The sequence below is a fragment of the Coregonus clupeaformis genome, chromosome 29 (genome assembly GCF_020615455.1).
Source record: "Coregonus clupeaformis isolate EN_2021a chromosome 29, ASM2061545v1, whole genome shotgun sequence".
NCBI classification, from domain to species: Eukaryota; Metazoa; Chordata; class Actinopteri; order Salmoniformes; family Salmonidae; genus Coregonus; species Coregonus clupeaformis.
In genome coordinates this window covers 36,306,743-36,325,077 of record NC_059220.1, presented here as the reverse complement: position 1 = coordinate 36,325,077, position 18,335 = coordinate 36,306,743, and the positions used below count along the sequence as shown (strand labels likewise).

General features: G+C 41.0%; 2 protein-coding genes across 4 annotated transcripts; both read right to left on the bottom strand.

Moving 5' to 3' along the window:
* Positions 1 to 1,476: 1,476 nt before the first annotated feature.
* LOC121545067 lies at positions 1,477 to 9,363 on the bottom strand. Of its 3 annotated transcripts, XM_045209178.1 has the most exons (6): positions 3,474 to 3,744; positions 2,516 to 2,688; positions 2,327 to 2,383; positions 2,123 to 2,222; positions 1,848 to 2,021; positions 1,477 to 1,728 (listed from the first exon to the last, which is right to left on the bottom strand). In XM_045209178.1, the coding sequence occupies exons 1-5, from the start codon at positions 3,742 to 3,744 to the stop codon at positions 1,849 to 1,851; spliced, it is 774 nt and encodes a 257-aa protein (XP_045065113.1). In that variant the 3' UTR covers positions 1,477 to 1,728; position 1,848. The 3 variants fall into 3 exon arrangements, 1 of the variants encoding a protein (XP_045065113.1); XR_006657611.1 differs by lacking the exon at positions 2,516 to 2,688 and adding an exon at positions 9,054 to 9,363 and having other exon boundaries at positions 1,477 to 2,021; positions 3,474 to 3,800; XR_006657612.1 differs by lacking the exons at positions 2,516 to 2,688; positions 3,474 to 3,744 and adding an exon at positions 9,054 to 9,363 and having other exon boundaries at positions 1,477 to 2,021.
* Positions 4,001 to 8,916, bottom strand: LOC123482227. The gene is made up of 2 exons (XM_045209177.1): positions 5,491 to 8,916; positions 4,001 to 4,617 (listed from the first exon to the last, which is right to left on the bottom strand). Exons 1-2 carry the CDS (start codon positions 8,827 to 8,829, stop codon positions 4,588 to 4,590), a joined length of 3,369 nt encoding a protein of 1,122 aa, XP_045065112.1. The 5' UTR covers positions 8,830 to 8,916; the 3' UTR covers positions 4,001 to 4,587.
* Positions 9,364 to 18,335: the final 8,972 nt, after the last annotated feature.

Genomic DNA, 18,335 nt, shown 5'->3' with positions numbered 1-18,335 from the left:
ATTCCATTTAACCCTTATGAGTTTAAATTAGGAATATTCTGTTTATTGATGGAGCAGGCATACTCATGAGTGGGATATCAAAGGTGCATGCAAACAGCTTATCCCGAATAAGACCTTAAACTGGATATGAGCAACTATTCGGAATACTGTGCACATTTAAATGTGGTCAGTGTCAGTCATTATTTTGATGTATGGATGATTATGGTCAGAGTCTTATATTTATACTATGTTGAGACAGGATCTGATAGCTGTTACATGTAAAGGTTTTTGTAATGACGTAATAAAAAATAAAAAAAATAATTGAAAGATGACCTTCAGCTTTTCAACAGAGAATATTCTTATGAAAATACATGCAACAGTGAGCTCACAATGTTAAAGGCCCAGTACAGTCAATCACATACACGTTTAACAGATATTATTGCGGGTGTAGCGAAATGCTTGTGTTTCTAGCTCCCAACAGTGCAGTAATATCTAACAAATAATATCTAGCAATTTCACAACAATAAATTAAAGCTTTTCCTGTGTTTTGTATCATATTGTACAACAGCTAATGAAACTAACACTGTAAAAGTTATTTCCTGATAGTTGCTGGTTGAAAACACAATCTACACAGGACCTTCTAATCAGCAGGTTTTGCATGGTTGGAGTTTTGGCTTGCCTGGTGACATCACCAGGTGATATAGGTTTATATAGACCAATAACAAAGAGCGTTCCAAACCTCTGCCAATAACAGCTAGTTTTCAGATTAAATATTCCCCCCCTCCCAACTCAGACCACTCCCAGATAGTCCTAGCAAAATTCTTGCCTGAGAAAGTTTATTTTACTAAAAAACTATTTGTTTCTTTTTGACCATTTTAATTGTAAACTATTACAGTAAGATACTTAATTGTTACCCAGAAATGATTTGATATTGAGATAAGAATGGCTGCATTGGGCCTTTAATGTTCTCTAAAATCTCTTTGGATGCATTTTCTGGGAATCAGACTCACTGTAATTTATTAATCTCACATTAATTTACTGCAGTGTTTGTATTGGCCTGCTGTGTGTTATAAAATTGAAAAATGAATAAAAACAAATGGCCATATACACCAATGCTTGTGCTGTGACAGACTGGAGAGCCAATTTCTCACAGTCATCTTTAAATGCTCAGTGCTATTCGGAATCCTTGGGACGTCCTTACTCTAAACCCTAACCTTAACCCTTACCCTTACACTAACCTTAACCATAACCCTTACCTAACCCTAACCATTTTACATTTCAACTTCAATGGGGTAAGGACGTCCCAAGGAACCTGGATTGCACGGACCATCTCTCAATTGTGCTCACTCGCCTTGGCCTTTCAGCAATTAAAATCAACTGAGTTAACCTGTGTCTACAATCACCAACCATGTGCCCTCTGAATGAAAGAATAATATTGTTTCCAGTCAAGCAGATGAGTTACATTTCCTGAATCAACCAATGAGACAATAAAACCAGTGTCATTAGATGGGTTTGTTGTGTGTCAAATATACTTGTCTGTACAGTATGTAACGTAAAGCAATGCACAAGCAATGAGCATGGTAAATTATGATAGAACACATCAAATTAAATTGAACATGACGACCCGAAGGAGAGATATAATTAAAAGATGATCTTTTAATAAATGTTCAATGCTGACGTTTTTTTATGCTGAAAAAAATCAATTTATGGATATGGGCAAATTCACTCTTGGTGAATTTGCCTGTTGGCCTGTTGGACAAAAAGAAAAATAGTTAACATCCGTGCTACTTCAGCCTTTTGCTATGTTAAAGTAAAAGCTCAGTTAATGATGAATGGATACATTTTGGAAGGATTTTCCAGATTCATACATCAGTAGGGTAGAGTGTCAGGTGGCACAATCATTGGTGCCATAAGGTCAAAGTGTGAGGGAGGGAGCAGGCCAGAGAGCTGTCGAGGAAGTGGTCCAGGCCCCTGGCTTGGAGGCTTTGAGTTGGTCCCATCAGTGTAATGCATTGTAGGGTATCTGCTGCCCCATAGACCTGCTGGTAGTGGGAAAGGTGTTAGCAGGAGATCACCAGGGAAAGCTAGGATTGGCTGACAGATTCTTGGAGTTAAACCACAAGTAGTCTAAAACAATATTCACCTGCTTTCATGGAGTAAGGATTCACTCCTTTGGGGACACTGCCAGGGTTCCCCTGAAATCCATACATCCCCATCGGTGGAGTTGGTGGTACAAGCTTGTTCTGTAAAACACATCAACACATTTTCTAAATTGTTAGTAACATTAGCACAGTTGAAATACAATGGTCTTTCACTGCTTTTTATTGAATATAATTTAAGTGTATACCTCAGCCTTGGGCTCAGTTTTGTCAACCCATCTGTACAGAGTTGGATCCCAGACAATCTGAGGAAGAAGATATTAGCAATGTGAAGCAAGCCAAAAATGAATAATCCACTCAATTGTCTCTACATAGAATATACTGTAAATAACAGATCTGTCTTTGTCCTCAGGTAGATGAACCTCCTTCTTATTAACTTTTCCACTCCCAAAGACCCAGCTGAGCCAGCTTCCACTGTTCTTGTGAACAGCAGGGGTCTCGGGCTCAGCCACCGGCCGGCTGCCAGTCTGGCACTGAGGGTTGGCCTCGGAGTGTTCTGGCTTGGTGATGGACATCATAGCAGGATGCTCAACATATCTAAGCCGGACATCTGTAATAAGTGGGAGAAGTCAGGCGACTCTGCTCATGTCACCATACAGAACAATCACTAGCTGACAGGTAGGAACGTCTTGCTCTGATACTCTGTTACAACCCAATCTTAACCTCCAAGCAGTCACTTAGGGATTACTGGAAGGTTCCTCAAGGATGCTGCGATCAAATTTTGTTGTTGTTTCAAAATCAACAAATCCCGGCATATTATGTGAGGGCTTGCAAATTTGCCAATCGCCGCATTATTTCAATGTAAATGTATTTTGGCATAAAACAGTCAAATCATCGCAAAATTATCGCATAGAACTGACCCATTAACACATTACAAAAAGAAGGCTCGCAATTTCAACCAATCACCGCACATTTACTGCATAATAAGGTTCAATCAAGCCACACGTCAACAAATGTTTCCCTTGTCAGCTCATTTTCGCAAGAAATTGGACAAAACAATTGCATACTGCCATGCAAAATGTAAGAATTGCCGCAGCAAAATCTAGCATATTTGCCTGCAAATATCACAAAAATCCCTGCGATATCCTGGAGAGATTGACTGGATTACGAAAATGTATGCACTCACTACTGTAAATCGCTCTGGATAAGAGTGTCTGCTAAATGACGAATAATTGAAATAGAAAATAGAGCTAAACCTGTTTTATGTAGAAAATGCATGAAAGTATTACAGCCATACACTCACATGAGCCATACATACACATTTGGTCTGTCACAACTTATTCCCACGCTATCACAATGGCAATGTCTTTACTTATTAGATAAGGCTTAAATGACCTCTTCTCTTGGAATAGAAATCCACAGGTGGAGTACACACTCCACCATCCCATTTCCACAGTGGTGCCAACATGGGGATGATGGGAGGTGGTTGTGGATGATTGTTTCCATTCTCCACAGGGACGCTGGCTGTGGGGAGGATCCCCTCCCTCTGTGCAGGAACACTGGCCTTTGGGAAGATCCACTCCCTGTGAGCAGGGACGCTGGCTGTTGGGAAGATTCCCTTCCTTGGCGCAGTGACACTGGCTGTAGCTCCTCCAGTGACAGGCATGAGGCAAGAGATCTTGATTTGAATACAGGGCTTTAATGCTGGTTAACCCATGAGAACTGGTTTAAAGAAAGAAAAAATACATTAACAAAATAATGCCATAGGCATGTCTCACACATCTGGCGTTATAATCAAGCTCATACAGCTAGACACTTTATGTATATTTTACACCAAAAAATGACGCACGTAAACACAAACACCCTCATAGCAAAATAAATAGTCAACAAACCTCATTGCTGCTTATCACACAGAGGTGCTAAACATTCTTATAAATGTCCTTTATCTTCTTCTGTATACTTTCTTTGTAAGTATGCACTTAAACACGATAACAGTGGAAAACTAATTCGCTTTTTGCGGTAAAGTTTCTTCGGTGCGTCGCTAAAGGCGCTCGGGTGACAACACTCGGGCGGAACCAATAATTAGTTCCGTCTTGCGGTAAACGTACAATTCAGAAGAAATTAAATAATAAAAAGTGCAAATACATGAAATAAACTGGCGACAGAGGCAGTTACACTCCCACCAAATCACAAGTGATTTCTTAAAACTTGGAGACAAACCTACTGCATGAATAAATTAAATGAAACTCTGTCCTAATAAACAACTAATAAACTGTGTGTGAGTGTATGATAGAACCATCAGTCTGCTTCTAGCAATGTAACTGTTTTCTGAATGGGTCTCTCCAGGTAAACAGGTTTGGCTGTACGCTTTCCTCTTCCATCCAGGGAGGAGTCACTGATGAGTAACTTGAGTCTCCTCACTCTTTCATCACTTCCAGGATACACCTCGATGACTCTTGCTAGCTTCCATTGGTTTCGTGGTGTGGCAGCATCTTGTAACAGAACAATGTCACCGACCTTTGCATTTCTGCGATCTTTGGTCCACTTCTGTCTGTGTTGGAGATTCAGGAGATACTCTTTTTTCCATCGTACCCCAAAAGTTGTTGGTTAAGAGTTGAACTCTGCGCCATCTTTTGCGGAGGTAGAGATCCTCCTTGACAAACTTTCCAGGAGGAGGGAGAATGATTGTGGATTTCATGGTCAAGATGTGGTTTGGTGTCAAGGGCTCTGGACTGGTAGAATCGTTCAGATGATCAGTGGTTAGAGGTCTGCTATTCACAACCGCCATAACCTCATATAGAAATGTTCGTAGGGAAGAGGAGTCAAGTTGTCTGGACGACTGTTCTAGAATGGACGCCAGGACACTTCTGATAGTGCGGATTTGTCTTTCCCAGACTCCACCCATATGACTTGAGGCAGGGGTGTTCATGATGAACTCGCAGCCCAAATCTTTGAGCTCTTCTTGATCCATCTCTTTCAGTGCTTCAATGAACTCACGCCTTGCTCCGACAAAGTTTGTCCCTTGATCACACCTTATCTGCCTTACTGATCCACGAATGGCGATGAATGAACGCAGAGCATTGATAAAGGCATCTGAGGTCAAGTCATCAAGTGCTTCAATGTGAACTCCTCTTGAACACATGCAGGTGAGCAACAGCCCATAACACTTTAGCTCCTTTCTTCCTTCCTTAATGTGAAATGGTCCGAAGCAGTCCATTCCACAGTAAGTGAATGGAGCAGTTGTTTCCATCCGCTCTTCTGGAAGGTCTGCCATCCTTTGTTGCTCTGTGCATCTTCGGAACCTTCTGCAACTTGTGCACTTGTGAATATGGGATGAAACAAGCTTGCTGCAACCCAGGATCCATATGCCATTGGATCGGAGTTGATTTATAGTCATTCCTCGACCTTGATGGTACACTCTCTCATGATAGTGCTTGACGAGCAATGCAGAAACATGACTGTCTCTAGGAAGTACTGCTGGATGCCTCACATGTGGATGTAGGGCAGCATTAGCTAAGCGGCCTCCTACTCTGATTACACCTTGATCATCCAGGAACGGACATAGTTTGTGCAACTGGTTGGCTTTGTCTTTGACCTTTGTCTCCTTATGATGTCTAAGGCGTTGAATTTCTTGAGAGAGAGTTGCTTCCTGGACCATCTTGATTATGGTCAGCTCCGCCTCTTTCCTTTCCTCCAAGTTCGAGGCCTCACAGGACTTTGGCTTGAGACCTTTGATTTCCTTAGCACGGCGCTTGAGTCTGGCAACAGCCTTCACCATTCTTGCCCAGTCTGAGAACTTGTGTAGACGATCTAAAATTGTTTTTGCTTCTTCTGCCTGAGTGTCATGAACCTGAGCTTTCTTGACCTCTGGGTCACTGCTCTCAATCTCTCCCACCATGACAACTCCAGTTGGTAGCTCTTTTTGCCAAAGAAGGTCTGGACCCGTGAACCAGTTAGAAGCTGTGAGTTGTTCTGCTGTGACACCCCTTGAGGCGTGGTCAGCTGGGTTGTCTTCTGAAGCTCTTTCTACAAAATCAGATTCCAACACCTTGATGACGTCTGTTGGAAGGACTACTTCTTTGATCTGTGTTCTACAGACATAGTGCACTTCGTTTGGGAGATTTGGAAGAACTGATGTCACTTGCTTCACAATGACTTGATGGCTTATTCCAAAGGCATCTCCAAAGTCAAGACATGGGTTGCCATAGCCGACTACACTCCAACCCAAGTCTGTTCTCTGAGCAAAGGGCTCATTTTCTTCTCCAGCAACCACTTGTCTTGGTACAAGAGCTTGAGGACAGTTGTAGCCAATTAGTAGGCCGATGTCACAGCTCTGCAGAGGAGCAATTTCATCTGCGATGTGCTCAAGATGAGACCATGCCTTGGCAGTCTCTGGTGTGGGAATATGATCTCTGTTTGCAGGGATGAATTCTCTTGAGTAAGTTACTGGCAGGTAGATTATCTTATTGGAGTAGAATCCTCTTATTTGTAGATCAGTCAGCCTTCTGCTAGGCACCACTGTATTTCTTGAAGACATTGTGGAGAGCTTTAACTGGACTGGTTCATTTTTAGTGTGAAGAACCTTTGCTGTCTCTTCAAGGATGAAGGTCGTGTCACTCTGTGTATCGAGAAGAGCGTACACAAGAACTTCATGATTTGGCTTACTTGTAGTGGACAACCACACAGGAATGACTGAGGATGTATGGGTGCCTTTAACATTCTGGATAACTCTGTTAGATGTTACCTCGCGTGGTGGTTTTGTCACCCTCTCTTGTGAACGATCTGTCGTTCCTTCTCTTGACTTGTCACTCTCCCTTTCTCCACCAGTCCTTGTTGACATTCCTCTTTCTTTGCTGCGATTATCGTGTAGGCAGGTTGGATGTCCTTTCTCACAAGTATCACAGATCCTTCTATTTTCACACTCCTTTGAGCGATGGCCAGGCTTCAGACAGCCAAAGCACAACTTCATCCCTTGAACAAACTTGACTCGCTCAGAGATGGTTTTATTCATAAATTTCCAACACTTGTGTAGACTGTGACTTGACTTCTCACAAAAAACACAGCTTGTGGAGGAAGCTTTTTCATCTGAGTTAGTTGCTAGTACCTTTGCTCCGAGAGCTCTGTTCTTTAAAACCTTGATCTGCTCACCTTCAGCAGGTTTCAGAGCATGGAGAGATGTTATTGGGTTATTTGCAATCTTAGCTTCACGTGTGAGAAACTTTACAAACTGCTGGAAGCTTGGGAATGTGTGACTTTCTTCCTCCACTTCTATGACCTTTCTGTTCCATCTCGAGGTCAGCCAGTCTGGAAGCTTTGCAAGTAACTTCTGGTTCTCATTGCAGTCATTAAGTACTTCGAGGCCTCTGATCTGAGTCATAGCAGCCTCACAGCTCCGAAGAAAATCAGCAAACTCTTGAAGTTCGATACTGCCTTTGGAGCTTATCTTGGGCCATGCCTCCAGCTTATCTCTGAATGCTTTGGCTATGAGGAATGGATTTCCATATCTTTCCTCGAGAATCCTCCATGCTGCGTGATAGGCTGACTCTGAACCAAGCAGGAAGTAGCTCTCAATAGCCTTTTTAGCAGGTCCACCCACATACTTTCGCAAGTAATATATCTTTTCTTCGGCTGGAATGTTTTTCCGATCAATGAGTGTCTGAAATGAAACCTTCCAGTCATTGAATCTGAGTGGGTCGCCATTGAATATTGTTGGTTCAGGTATAGGAAGACGACCTGCACTGATGGACTCTGCAAGTGCTCTAACAAGAGCTGCTGTGCTGTCATCCTGCTTTGAATGTGCCCGGTCTTGTGGTGAAGAATGGTGCTGCAACAGATTAATTTCATGTTTAACTTCTTCCTTTTCCTTCATACAGACACTTTGATGGAGTACACTGCTTATTTCTTTATCTGAGCACTCACTCTGATCATACACTCGCTGACGTGCCTTAGCAGCCTTTAACTTTTTAACTATCTCTAGTCGCTCCAGTTGTCTCCGCTTTGCATCTAGCACCTTTTGTCTCTCTGCAGCTTCAGCTTCAAGCCTTTCCAATTCCTCAATGCAACACTCTTGTTCTAGTAGTACTTCTAGAGTAGCTTCATTGGCAGCAACTTCAGCAGCGGCATCTTGTCTGCTAACAGAAGTCCGACTTGAATGTCTGGAGCTGCTTTGAGCATGAGAGGACTTAGTGCATTGGGATTTGATACTTATCTTGTCTGAGGCTACAGACTTGAATATAGACGATGTCGCCCTGTTGCCTCGTTGTTCGTCTCCTCCACCGATATCTGCTGTCTCCAAACGATCTTTTGCAGTTTGGATGATCTTCCTGGTTACAGCATCACAGGTGTCAATTCTGCGACGCGTGTCTTGGTCAGGGTTGTCTATGCTCCTTAACTCATCATAAGCAATGTTCAGATTCTCTGAGGCAGCACTTATTTCGCTTATGTGTTCATGTAGCAGGTTGTTTGAGCATTGTCCACTCAAAGCTTGCTTGGCGTCTTTAGCAATAGCCTTCCACTCCTCATAGCTCACAGTGAAACGGTGAGCAAATCTTCTTATTTGCTCATTGTACAGTTCTTGGCCCTTTTCTGTTAACTTTCGGTCTCTTTGGCTTCTTTGTGGTTCTTGTGAGGAAGTGTGGTCATTAGCTCTTGTGCCTTTAGTAGCCTGTGGTTGCATGTCTATGCACTGCTGCTCTATACTTTCACCTACATTAACCTGCTTTCTCCCAGAGGTAAGACTAGGCTCTGACATTGTTACTTGGTGTACTTAAATTTGGGTTAAATCTAATTTGGCCTGTAGCTAAGTGATTCAGCTCCCATTAGCTATTCACATTTATACTATTTTACCACTAATATTATTTTTAGAACATATTCACATCTACTTCACACAAATCAATATCAAGTTGTTCTATGAAATGCAAAATTCAGTCTCTTGGTTGTAGCTTAGTTAACACTTAAACATACACACAACTATACCGTATGAATATGAAGGCAAAAATGTGTCAGTCTCTTGTGGGAAATAGTTTAAGCTTCTTTGCATCAGCTGGATTCATGGTAAGACGCCTGGATTCTTCTGTGGATGCTGCGGCTGTGTAAATGTCAGGAGCAGATGCACACTCTTGGATGTAGAGATGTCCCTTCTTGTCCATGGATCACGGCTCTTTGGTACTGTCTTCCTCGTCTACTCATGCAGAGCAGTTGAGTTCTCACTGTAGCTCCTCCAGTGACAGGCATGAGGCAAGAGATCTTGATTTGAATACAGGGCTTTAATGCTGGTTAACCCATGAGAACTGGTTTAAAGAAAGAAAAAATACATTAACAAAATAATGCCATAGGCATGTCTCACACATCTGGCGTTATAATCAAGCTCATACAGCTAGACACTTTATGTATATTTTACACCAAAAAATGACGCACGTAAACACAAACACCCTCATAGCAAAATAAATAGTCAACAAACCTCATTGCTGCTTATCACACAGAGGTGCTAAACATTCTTATAAATGTCCTTTATCTTCTTCTGTATACTTTCTTTGTAAGTATGCACTTAAACACGATAACAGTGGAAAACTAATTCGCTTTTTGCGGTAAAGTTTCTTCGGTGCGTCGCTAAAGGCGCTCGGGTGACAACACTCGGGCGGAACCAATAATTAGTTCCGTCTTGCGGTAAACGTACAATTCAGAAGAAATTAAATAATAAAAAGTGCAAATACATGAAATAAACTGGCGACAGAGGCAGTTACACTGGCCATCAGGAGGATCAACTCCCTCTGTGCAGTGATGATGACTGCTGGGAGAATCCCTTCCCTCTGTGCAGGGACACTGGTTGATTGGAGGATCCCATCCCTCTGTGCAGGGATGAGGCCTGATGCTCGGAGGATCTCCTCCCTCTGCGCAGCAAAGTTGGCTTTTGGGAGGATCCCCTCCCCCTGCCCAGCGATGTTGGATGTTTCCCTCCCCCCACTCTGTACAGCAACGTCGGCTGCTGGGATGATCTGCAGGTATAATATAGAACACATAGTAATTCCCTAAAATATCAACCACTTGCAATCTATAACATCATTGTCACATACACTGAGTGTGGAAAACATTAAGAACATCTGCTCTTTCCATGACATAGACTGACCAGGTGAAAGCTATAATCTATTATTGATGTCACTTGTTAAATCCACTTCTCAGTGTAGATGAAGGGGAGGAGTGAGGTTAAAGAAGAATTTTTAAGCCTTGAGACAATTGAGACATGGATTGTGTATGTGTGCCATTCAGACGGTGAATGGGCAAGACAACATTTTTAAGAACCTTTGAATGGGGGTATGGTAGTAGGTGCCAGGCGCACCGGTTTGTGTCAAGAACTGCAACGCTGCTGGGTTTTTCACGCTGAACAGTTTTCCGTGTGTATCAAGATTGGTCCGCCACCCAACTCAATATTAGGAAGCTGTTCTTAATGTTTTGTACACTCATTGTAGATCAATCCCAAACATGTACATTCATTTGTACGTGTACTGATACTGTAAATACACAAATTACATTAATGTTATCTACAATATATTATAATACTGTAAGCCTCTTTGCTGCGGGGGATCTCCTTCTACAATTCTGAGTGGATGTTCTTCATTTTAGGCATATTCCGCTGTGTTTTGTATTTTTGTTTATTTAAAAAAATAAGTGTTTGGAATGGCACTCTTAACTACAGGAGATGATGCTGTCATAAAGCATTTGATGTAAGTATGTAGGACAATTACCCATAATGCTCACTGACTGAACATTAAAAATTACCATGGCAATTATTGACGCATTCACATACTATCGGAAACTTGGAACCTCAGAGTTAAAATTAATATAAGTTATTTGCGTAGAGCTTCCTATTGGTTGATTCTGATACTTCACACGTGGGAAACTTGGGATCAGAAATGTCAGAGTTTCCTAGTTTCGACTTGCACTTGAACGCGGCATATGGTAAGGGGCCTTCTATGATGTAGGGCAGGTCAGCAACCAAATTATTTTACTGTGCCCAGTCGCACACAGACTTTTATGGTCCCACACGTTGCCACCAATGGATTCAAAATGAGTAGCCTAACAATTATTTACATGGCCCCAGTTACATTTGCAACCAAATTATTTTTCTGAGAGAAATCAATAATAGTTGCACACAAATGGTAACAGTGAGCAATTCACAGTGAGCAGTGAGCAAAATAACCATAGATGGGAAGTTGACAATAGCTTATTAGTAGCATAAATAAATTGTATTTCTATGGTTGCAGTCCTCAAAGATTGAATTGCATTGAACTGAATTAATCAGATCCAATGATTTACCGCCCTTAGGGTGGGGTACCGCTAGACATCATTATTATAATCACCATCTCAATCATTATCACCATACCATCATAGACTTATTCTTCTGTATCTCAGACTCATCTGGCACTACCTTAGATATGGCAGTCTGCAACTCAATACACTGCTCCTGCATGGTGTTCAGCTTCCCCTGCATGTGGTTAATGGACTGCTTAACATCGTTCAGCAGGATCTGAATCCTACAGGAAATCAGGTGGTTCAACATACTGAGGTGATGAGAGGCTTCAGACAATGCCCATTGGACCATCTTTAGGATTCTTTCTCACTTAACACCAATCTTATTAGGAATGTACCTTTGTGCAGAAGATGTTACTATAGTGTTATTTAGAAGAAAAAAGTGTACTTTGTCAGGTGCCGAAGGGATGACGGGATGTCTCCCTGCTGCAGTGAGCTCTGTTGGCAGGTCTTGTTCACTGTTGGAGGAACGTGAGCCAAATTAGAGGAAAAATATCTATGGTTGTTCAGCAATGAAACATTCATGGCATATGGGGGATTGTTCTTCCCTGGGAAAAGAATAACAACAGCTGGGGTTTACTTTCAAACTTTTAGATAAAGTGATACGATACAATCTTTAAACCCATCAGAAGTGTAGTGCTTACCTCCATGAAAACATTTATTTTGGGCAACATTGTCCCAATTTTGACCACTAGTTCCAACCTGTGATGCGCAGATCTTGATGAAACGGTCAAGTCAACATTTTGTTAGACATTTCAGAGATAACATTAACAATTGTACATGAGACAGTGCTTCCAGATATTGCAATCCCAGTTGGTCCTTCTGAGGTATGTAAAAATCTGGTGTGTGAGTACTCACATGAAAGGTATCCATGATTCTAGATTAAGCCAATCCTCTATGTGATAACCATCCGATGGGTCAGCAATGGAATGATTGCAGGCTACTTTATGTCTTGGGCCTTTATGAATCATTGAAATACAAGTAATATTGTGAATTTGTAATGCATCACTGCCATGGTAATATGGAATATTCCATCAATGAGCGTTCCAGTGGCCATGCTGTTTTTGGACTATGAGACCCTGGGCTATATACTATGATGAGCAAATAACATGCATAGATTTTGCATTACCTATTGCACGAGTCAGTGTCATTTGATTATTCGCAAAAATAGCAACTTTATATTCCTTCCTGGACACTGACTCGTGCAATGGGTAATGCATAATCTATGCTTGTTATTGTCTCATCATAGTATATAGCCGAGCGTCTCATAGTCCAAAAACAGCATTGGCCATTGGAATGCTCAGTCAAAACAACTAACTTTTACGATTAATCACTTGACTTGAGTATTTTGAGTTCGGAACTAAAACATTAAAAGTAGGCTATAGCTTGACGCATATGCTTACCTTGGACAAGCGTATCCAAAAGGCCTATCCAGTCGTACGTGAAGATACCGTTATGCAGATAAAAGCGCAGGACCGTTTGAGACACGCTCGGTAATGTGAATCTGTCACACTGATGTAAAAGCACATTTTAATTTATAATTCACACTGTTGAATGTCCTGCAAGCCAATCAGAATCGAGTTTTAAACAATAACGTGGGTTCCGTGGAACGTCACAAACATATTAGGCCACTTGCGTCACAGATTACAGTCAGTGAACATGGGTTTAATAGAATGACTTTGTTTTTCCCCAGAGGAAACTTCAGGGAAATCTTATTTGGCTATATGTATATGCACATCGTATTGAATTGAGATTACATTTACTGCACCACTGAAACTATGTAGCATAATCCTATGAGGATCATATGTCAAATGTCAGAATCATGGCACATGAAAACATAATGAAACTGACTGTGTAACAGTTGTTAAAGTACTTTGTGAATTTCACAATGTTCATATATTAATATAGCATGTTGATTTGTTATTATGCATGCCTGCATCCTGGGAATAGGAGAGTGTGTATTTACGTTTTGCCCTGCGTGCTCAAATAATTTTGATGAACTATGAGAGGTAGGCACTCTTTTTCTGTCCATTAGAAAAATTAGATTCCTTCAAGCACAAAGTCATACACACAGTGTTTTGTTCATGAATAATGTTGTATATTTAGAGTTTACTCATGAGTGGATGGTATTGTTAAGATGCAATTGTAATTGTACTTTTTAGGATGATATTAACATTCTGAATTCAACATGTGGTTACTAGCTAGCTAAAGTATTGTATGTGTGAACGATGGCTAGCTCCTCGACTGATCCCAGTCCTTTGTATTGTGCGTCTATGTTGTAGAAAGAGGCGACAATGGGCAGAACATATTTGTGCTCTACAAATGTTTTGTATTTTCTTTTGGATGCAGAGAGAATTCTGATTCATTAAAACAGCCTGATCTCCGAAGTCCACGTCTATAGTCCCAATCAATCACACACAACGCCTCTGCCGTGCAGTACAGTGCCGGTTACAACTGCAGATTATAAAATTCACTGTGACACAATAAACCCACTGGGCATCAAAGTTGTTTCCAACGTGGAATAGAAGTTGAATTGACTTATGTGCCCAGTGGGAAGAGATCAATTTAAAATTATGAAATACATACAGTATTACAAAGAAAGAGATTTTAAAAAATGCTTTGAAAAGACTCATTTCCCTGGGCCACCCATACGTAAAATGTATGCACTCATTACTGTAAATCGCTTTGGATGAAAGCGTTTTTTAAATGGCATATTATATTATATTATAATCCAGTTTCAAACCTCTGACTCTCACACATAATTACATTCTCGCGATGTTTATTTCTGGCGCGTTCACGTTTGCGGGATTTTGTGAAGCAAATAATGCACATTTGAGCTCCTTGAAATCAGCGACATTGACGGGTCCAATTCGAGCAATAAGTTTCAAATTAAAAGTCCTCTGTTTACTTCAAACTTGTTGTATATTTTCCAGTTTCAAGATGAGTTCTGTTTCTCTGTGTCACGCCCTGACTCAGGGGACGTTTATATGTTGAGTCAGGGTGTGTGTATATTCCTTGTTGTGCTTGTTCGATGTTATAGGATCTAGTATTCTAGATCTATGTTGGCCGGTGTGGTTCCCAATCAGAGGCAGCTGTCGCTCGTTGTCTCTGATTGGGGACCATACTTAGGCAGCCTATTGGCACTAGTGGGTTGTGGGATCTTGTTCCGTGTAAGGTTTGTTGTTGTGTTTATTCTGTATAATAAACATGTACGCATATCACGCTGCGCCTTGGTCCGTCCCGTCCTTCAACGAACGTGACACTCTGATCCTATGGAAACCGTATTGGAACAACAGTGTCTGTCGTGTAACTATTATTTCAAAGTTAAAATCTAGAATTAGAAAAGGTCTCTTCTACTGAAAAAGACAGAAAAAAAACAGGAGAAATAATGAAATGTCAACACCTCCCCCACTCAATGATGAGCTCTGTACTGACTATAAAAGTGCAGGATGGCAAAGAAAACAGTCTTCAAGTCTTCAGGACTGTCCAGTTAGAGGGCAGAGGGACACAGAGAAGACAAACAAAAGTATGAGCATGGTTCAGCAATTACACAAATATGAGAGACAGTTTGCAATGCCTGGATGTGTATGTTGAAACGGCATGTTACAGTTGAGGTCGGAAGTTTACATACACCTTAGCCAAATACATTTAAACTCAGTTTTTCACAATTCCTGACATTAAGTCCTAGTAAAAATTCCCTGTCTTAGGTCAGTTAGGATCACCACTTTATTTTAAGAATGTGAAATGTCAGAATAATAGCAGAGAGAATTATTTATTTAAGCTTTTATTTCTTTCATCACATTCCCAGTGGGTCAGAAGTTTACATACACTCAATTAGTATTTGGTAGCATTGCCTTTAAATTGTTTAACTTGTGTCAAACGTGTCGGGTAGCCTTCCACAAGCTTCCCACAATAAGTTGGGTGAATTTTGGCCCATTCCTCCTGACAGAGCTGGTGTAACTGAGTCAGGTTTGTAGGGCTCCTTGCTTGCACAAGCTTTTTCAGTTCTTCCCACACATTTTCTATAGGATTGAGGTCAGGGCTTTGTGTTGGCCAGTCCAATACCTTTACTTTGTTGTCCTTAAGTAATTTTGCCACAACTTTGGAAGTATGCTTGGGGTTATTGTCCATTTGGAAGACCCATTTGCGACCAAGCTTTAACTTCCTGACTGATGTCTTGAGATGTTGCTTCAATATATCCACATAATTTTCCTTCCTCATGTTGCCATCTATTTAAAGAAGTGCAGTCCTTCCTTCCTGCAGCAAAGCACCCCCACAGCATGATGCTGCCAGCCCTGTGCTTCACGGTTGGGATGGTGTTCTTCGGCTTGCAAGTGACCCCCTTTTTCCTCCATACATAACGATGGTCATTATGGCCAAACAGTTCTATTTTTGTTTCATCAGACCAGAGGACATTTCTCCAATAAGTATGATCTTTGTCCCCATGTGCAGTTGCAAACCGTAGTCTGGCTTTTTTATGGTGGTTTTGGAGCAGTGGCTTCCTTGCTGAGCGTCCTTTCAGGTTACGTCTATATAGGACTCTTTTTTCGGTGGATATAGATACTTTTGTACCTTACATGTTTCCTCCAGCATCTTCACAAGGTCCTTTGCTGTTGTTCTGGGATTGATTTGCACTTTTCACACCAAAGTACGTTCATCTCTAGGAGACAGAACGCGTCTCCTTCCTGAGCGGTATTACGGCTGCGTGGTCCCATGGTGTTTATACTTGCGTACTATTGTTTGTACAGATGAACGTGGTACCGTCAGGCGTTTGGAAATTGCTCCCAAGGATGAACCAGACTTGTCTACAATTTCTTTTCTGAGGTCTTGGCTGATTTCTTTTGATTTTCCCATGATGTCAAGCAAAGAGGCACTGAGTTTGAAGGTAGGCCTTGAAATACATCCACAGGTACACCTCCAATTGACTCAAATGATGTCAATTAGCCTATCAGTAGCTTCTAAAGCCATGACATCATTTTCTGGAATTTCCCAAGCTGTTTAAAGGCACAGTCAACTTAGTGTATGTAAACTTCTGACCCACTGGAATTGTGATACAGTGAATTATAAGTGAAATAATATGTATGTAAACAATTGTTGGAAAAATTACTTGTGTCATGCACAAAGTAGATGTCCTAACCGACTTGCCAAAACTATAGTTTGTTAACAAGAAATTTGTGCAGTGGTAAAAAACATTCCGATTTCAACTGTATGTTTGTGAGCAGTGAATGTGAGTATGTCTGTGCTGTCAATGTGTGTTTCTCACCATGCAGATGATGGGCTCCAGCAGCTTGTCGCTAGGCACATCCATCCAGGTCAATTCTATGGCAGCCGGGTCCCCTGGCAAGCAGAAGGTCATCCACCATCAATTGACTGCTGGCACGGGATGGCCCTCACAACTAGAGTACCATCACAAACAACAAAATATCTGAAATTTCCTCAATTGTAGAGAAAGAGATACACTTTTAGTGTGCTGTATAATAGTCGACTGCAATAGAGTTACTATACAGTATTAGCAGAATATTTTTTATTACCTCACAAATTACCGAAATTACAGGCTAAGAATAGACAGAGAGATAGGCCTATGTGTTCATCTTATTATATTTATCCAATGCCAAATCACAGTGTCCCCGTTTGCAAATAATTAAATCTGAGACATCATAAGGAATCTGAGCATGGTACTTTCAAAAGTTAGGCCTACCTTTCCACCCCAGACAGAGTAGGCCTACACTCAAAAAATTAGGGGTTCAACAAGGGTTCTGCTAAGATCCTCACAGTTCTTTGAAGAACCTTAGGGTTCTTGGCACTGAAAATTGCCCCCAAAAAGTTCTTCCAAGAACCCCATTGGAGGTGGGGTTCATCGAGGAACCTCCTTAGGTGGTAGGGGTTCTTGCAGGAACCTAACTGCCCAACTGAAACATTTGGATTTGAATTTGAAAGCACAGAAGGTGCAGGAACTTAACTGAAAAATGTAAAGAGCTCAATTTAAGGTATGTTTTGTCCCTTGTATGATCTAAATTGATATTGTTGTATGATGATAACATCTATCTTTTCATATTTGTGCAAATCTTTCTAAAACAGAAAATGGACATCATTCAATGGATATCAATCAACAAAGAGTTAAGAATATGTATGCTATAAGAATATGTTGAAGATTAGCTGTATTGGGTGCAGATGACTGAACTGCTCACTTTTATGTCGGTGTCTGCAGGTATACAGACGAGGAGGCATGCAAAGGTATGTCAACTGGTATTGGTATGTTGTGCAGATCACATTTACCATCCTCCTCCCTTACCTCTTCAATAAATATCCCATAGGTCTCTACATTATGGACAAGGTATGTGTATGAAAACCATTATCAAAACAGTTTTTTTCATTCACATTTACCACAAACACCAAGGTATGAATACTGTCGTGTGCATGTTTTATTCATCATCTGTATAATTACTATTTTTGGGATTCACAGACTTCACCCTCCCTACACCTCTGATGAATATAACAGGAAACCTGTTTGATCACCATGCACTGCAAAATCATTCTGGCTATGGATATGGAGAACATCAACACTAACATCAACACGCCAGAGGATATACCCATTGGACTTGGGGCTCTGCTGGGAGTTTACTTCATATTTAGATTTTTTAATTCTGCTTTGCCACTAAAATCATAATAAACAATGACAACTAAAATATTGTGTTATTGTTGTTATTGTTATGAGTATAATAATAATAATAATAATAATAATTAATAATAATAAAAAATGAACCCCAAAGGGTTCTTCAAAAGGTTCTTCAAGAATCCATTAAAAGGGGTTCTTTGAAGAACTTATAGGGGTTCCCACACAGTTTCAATTTGAAGAATCCCTAAAGGATACTCCAGGAACCTTTTCTTTTTAGAGTGTACTGACGCAGAAAAATGTAAACTTTAACTGCTGGCTACTCTTCTTCTGTGGCT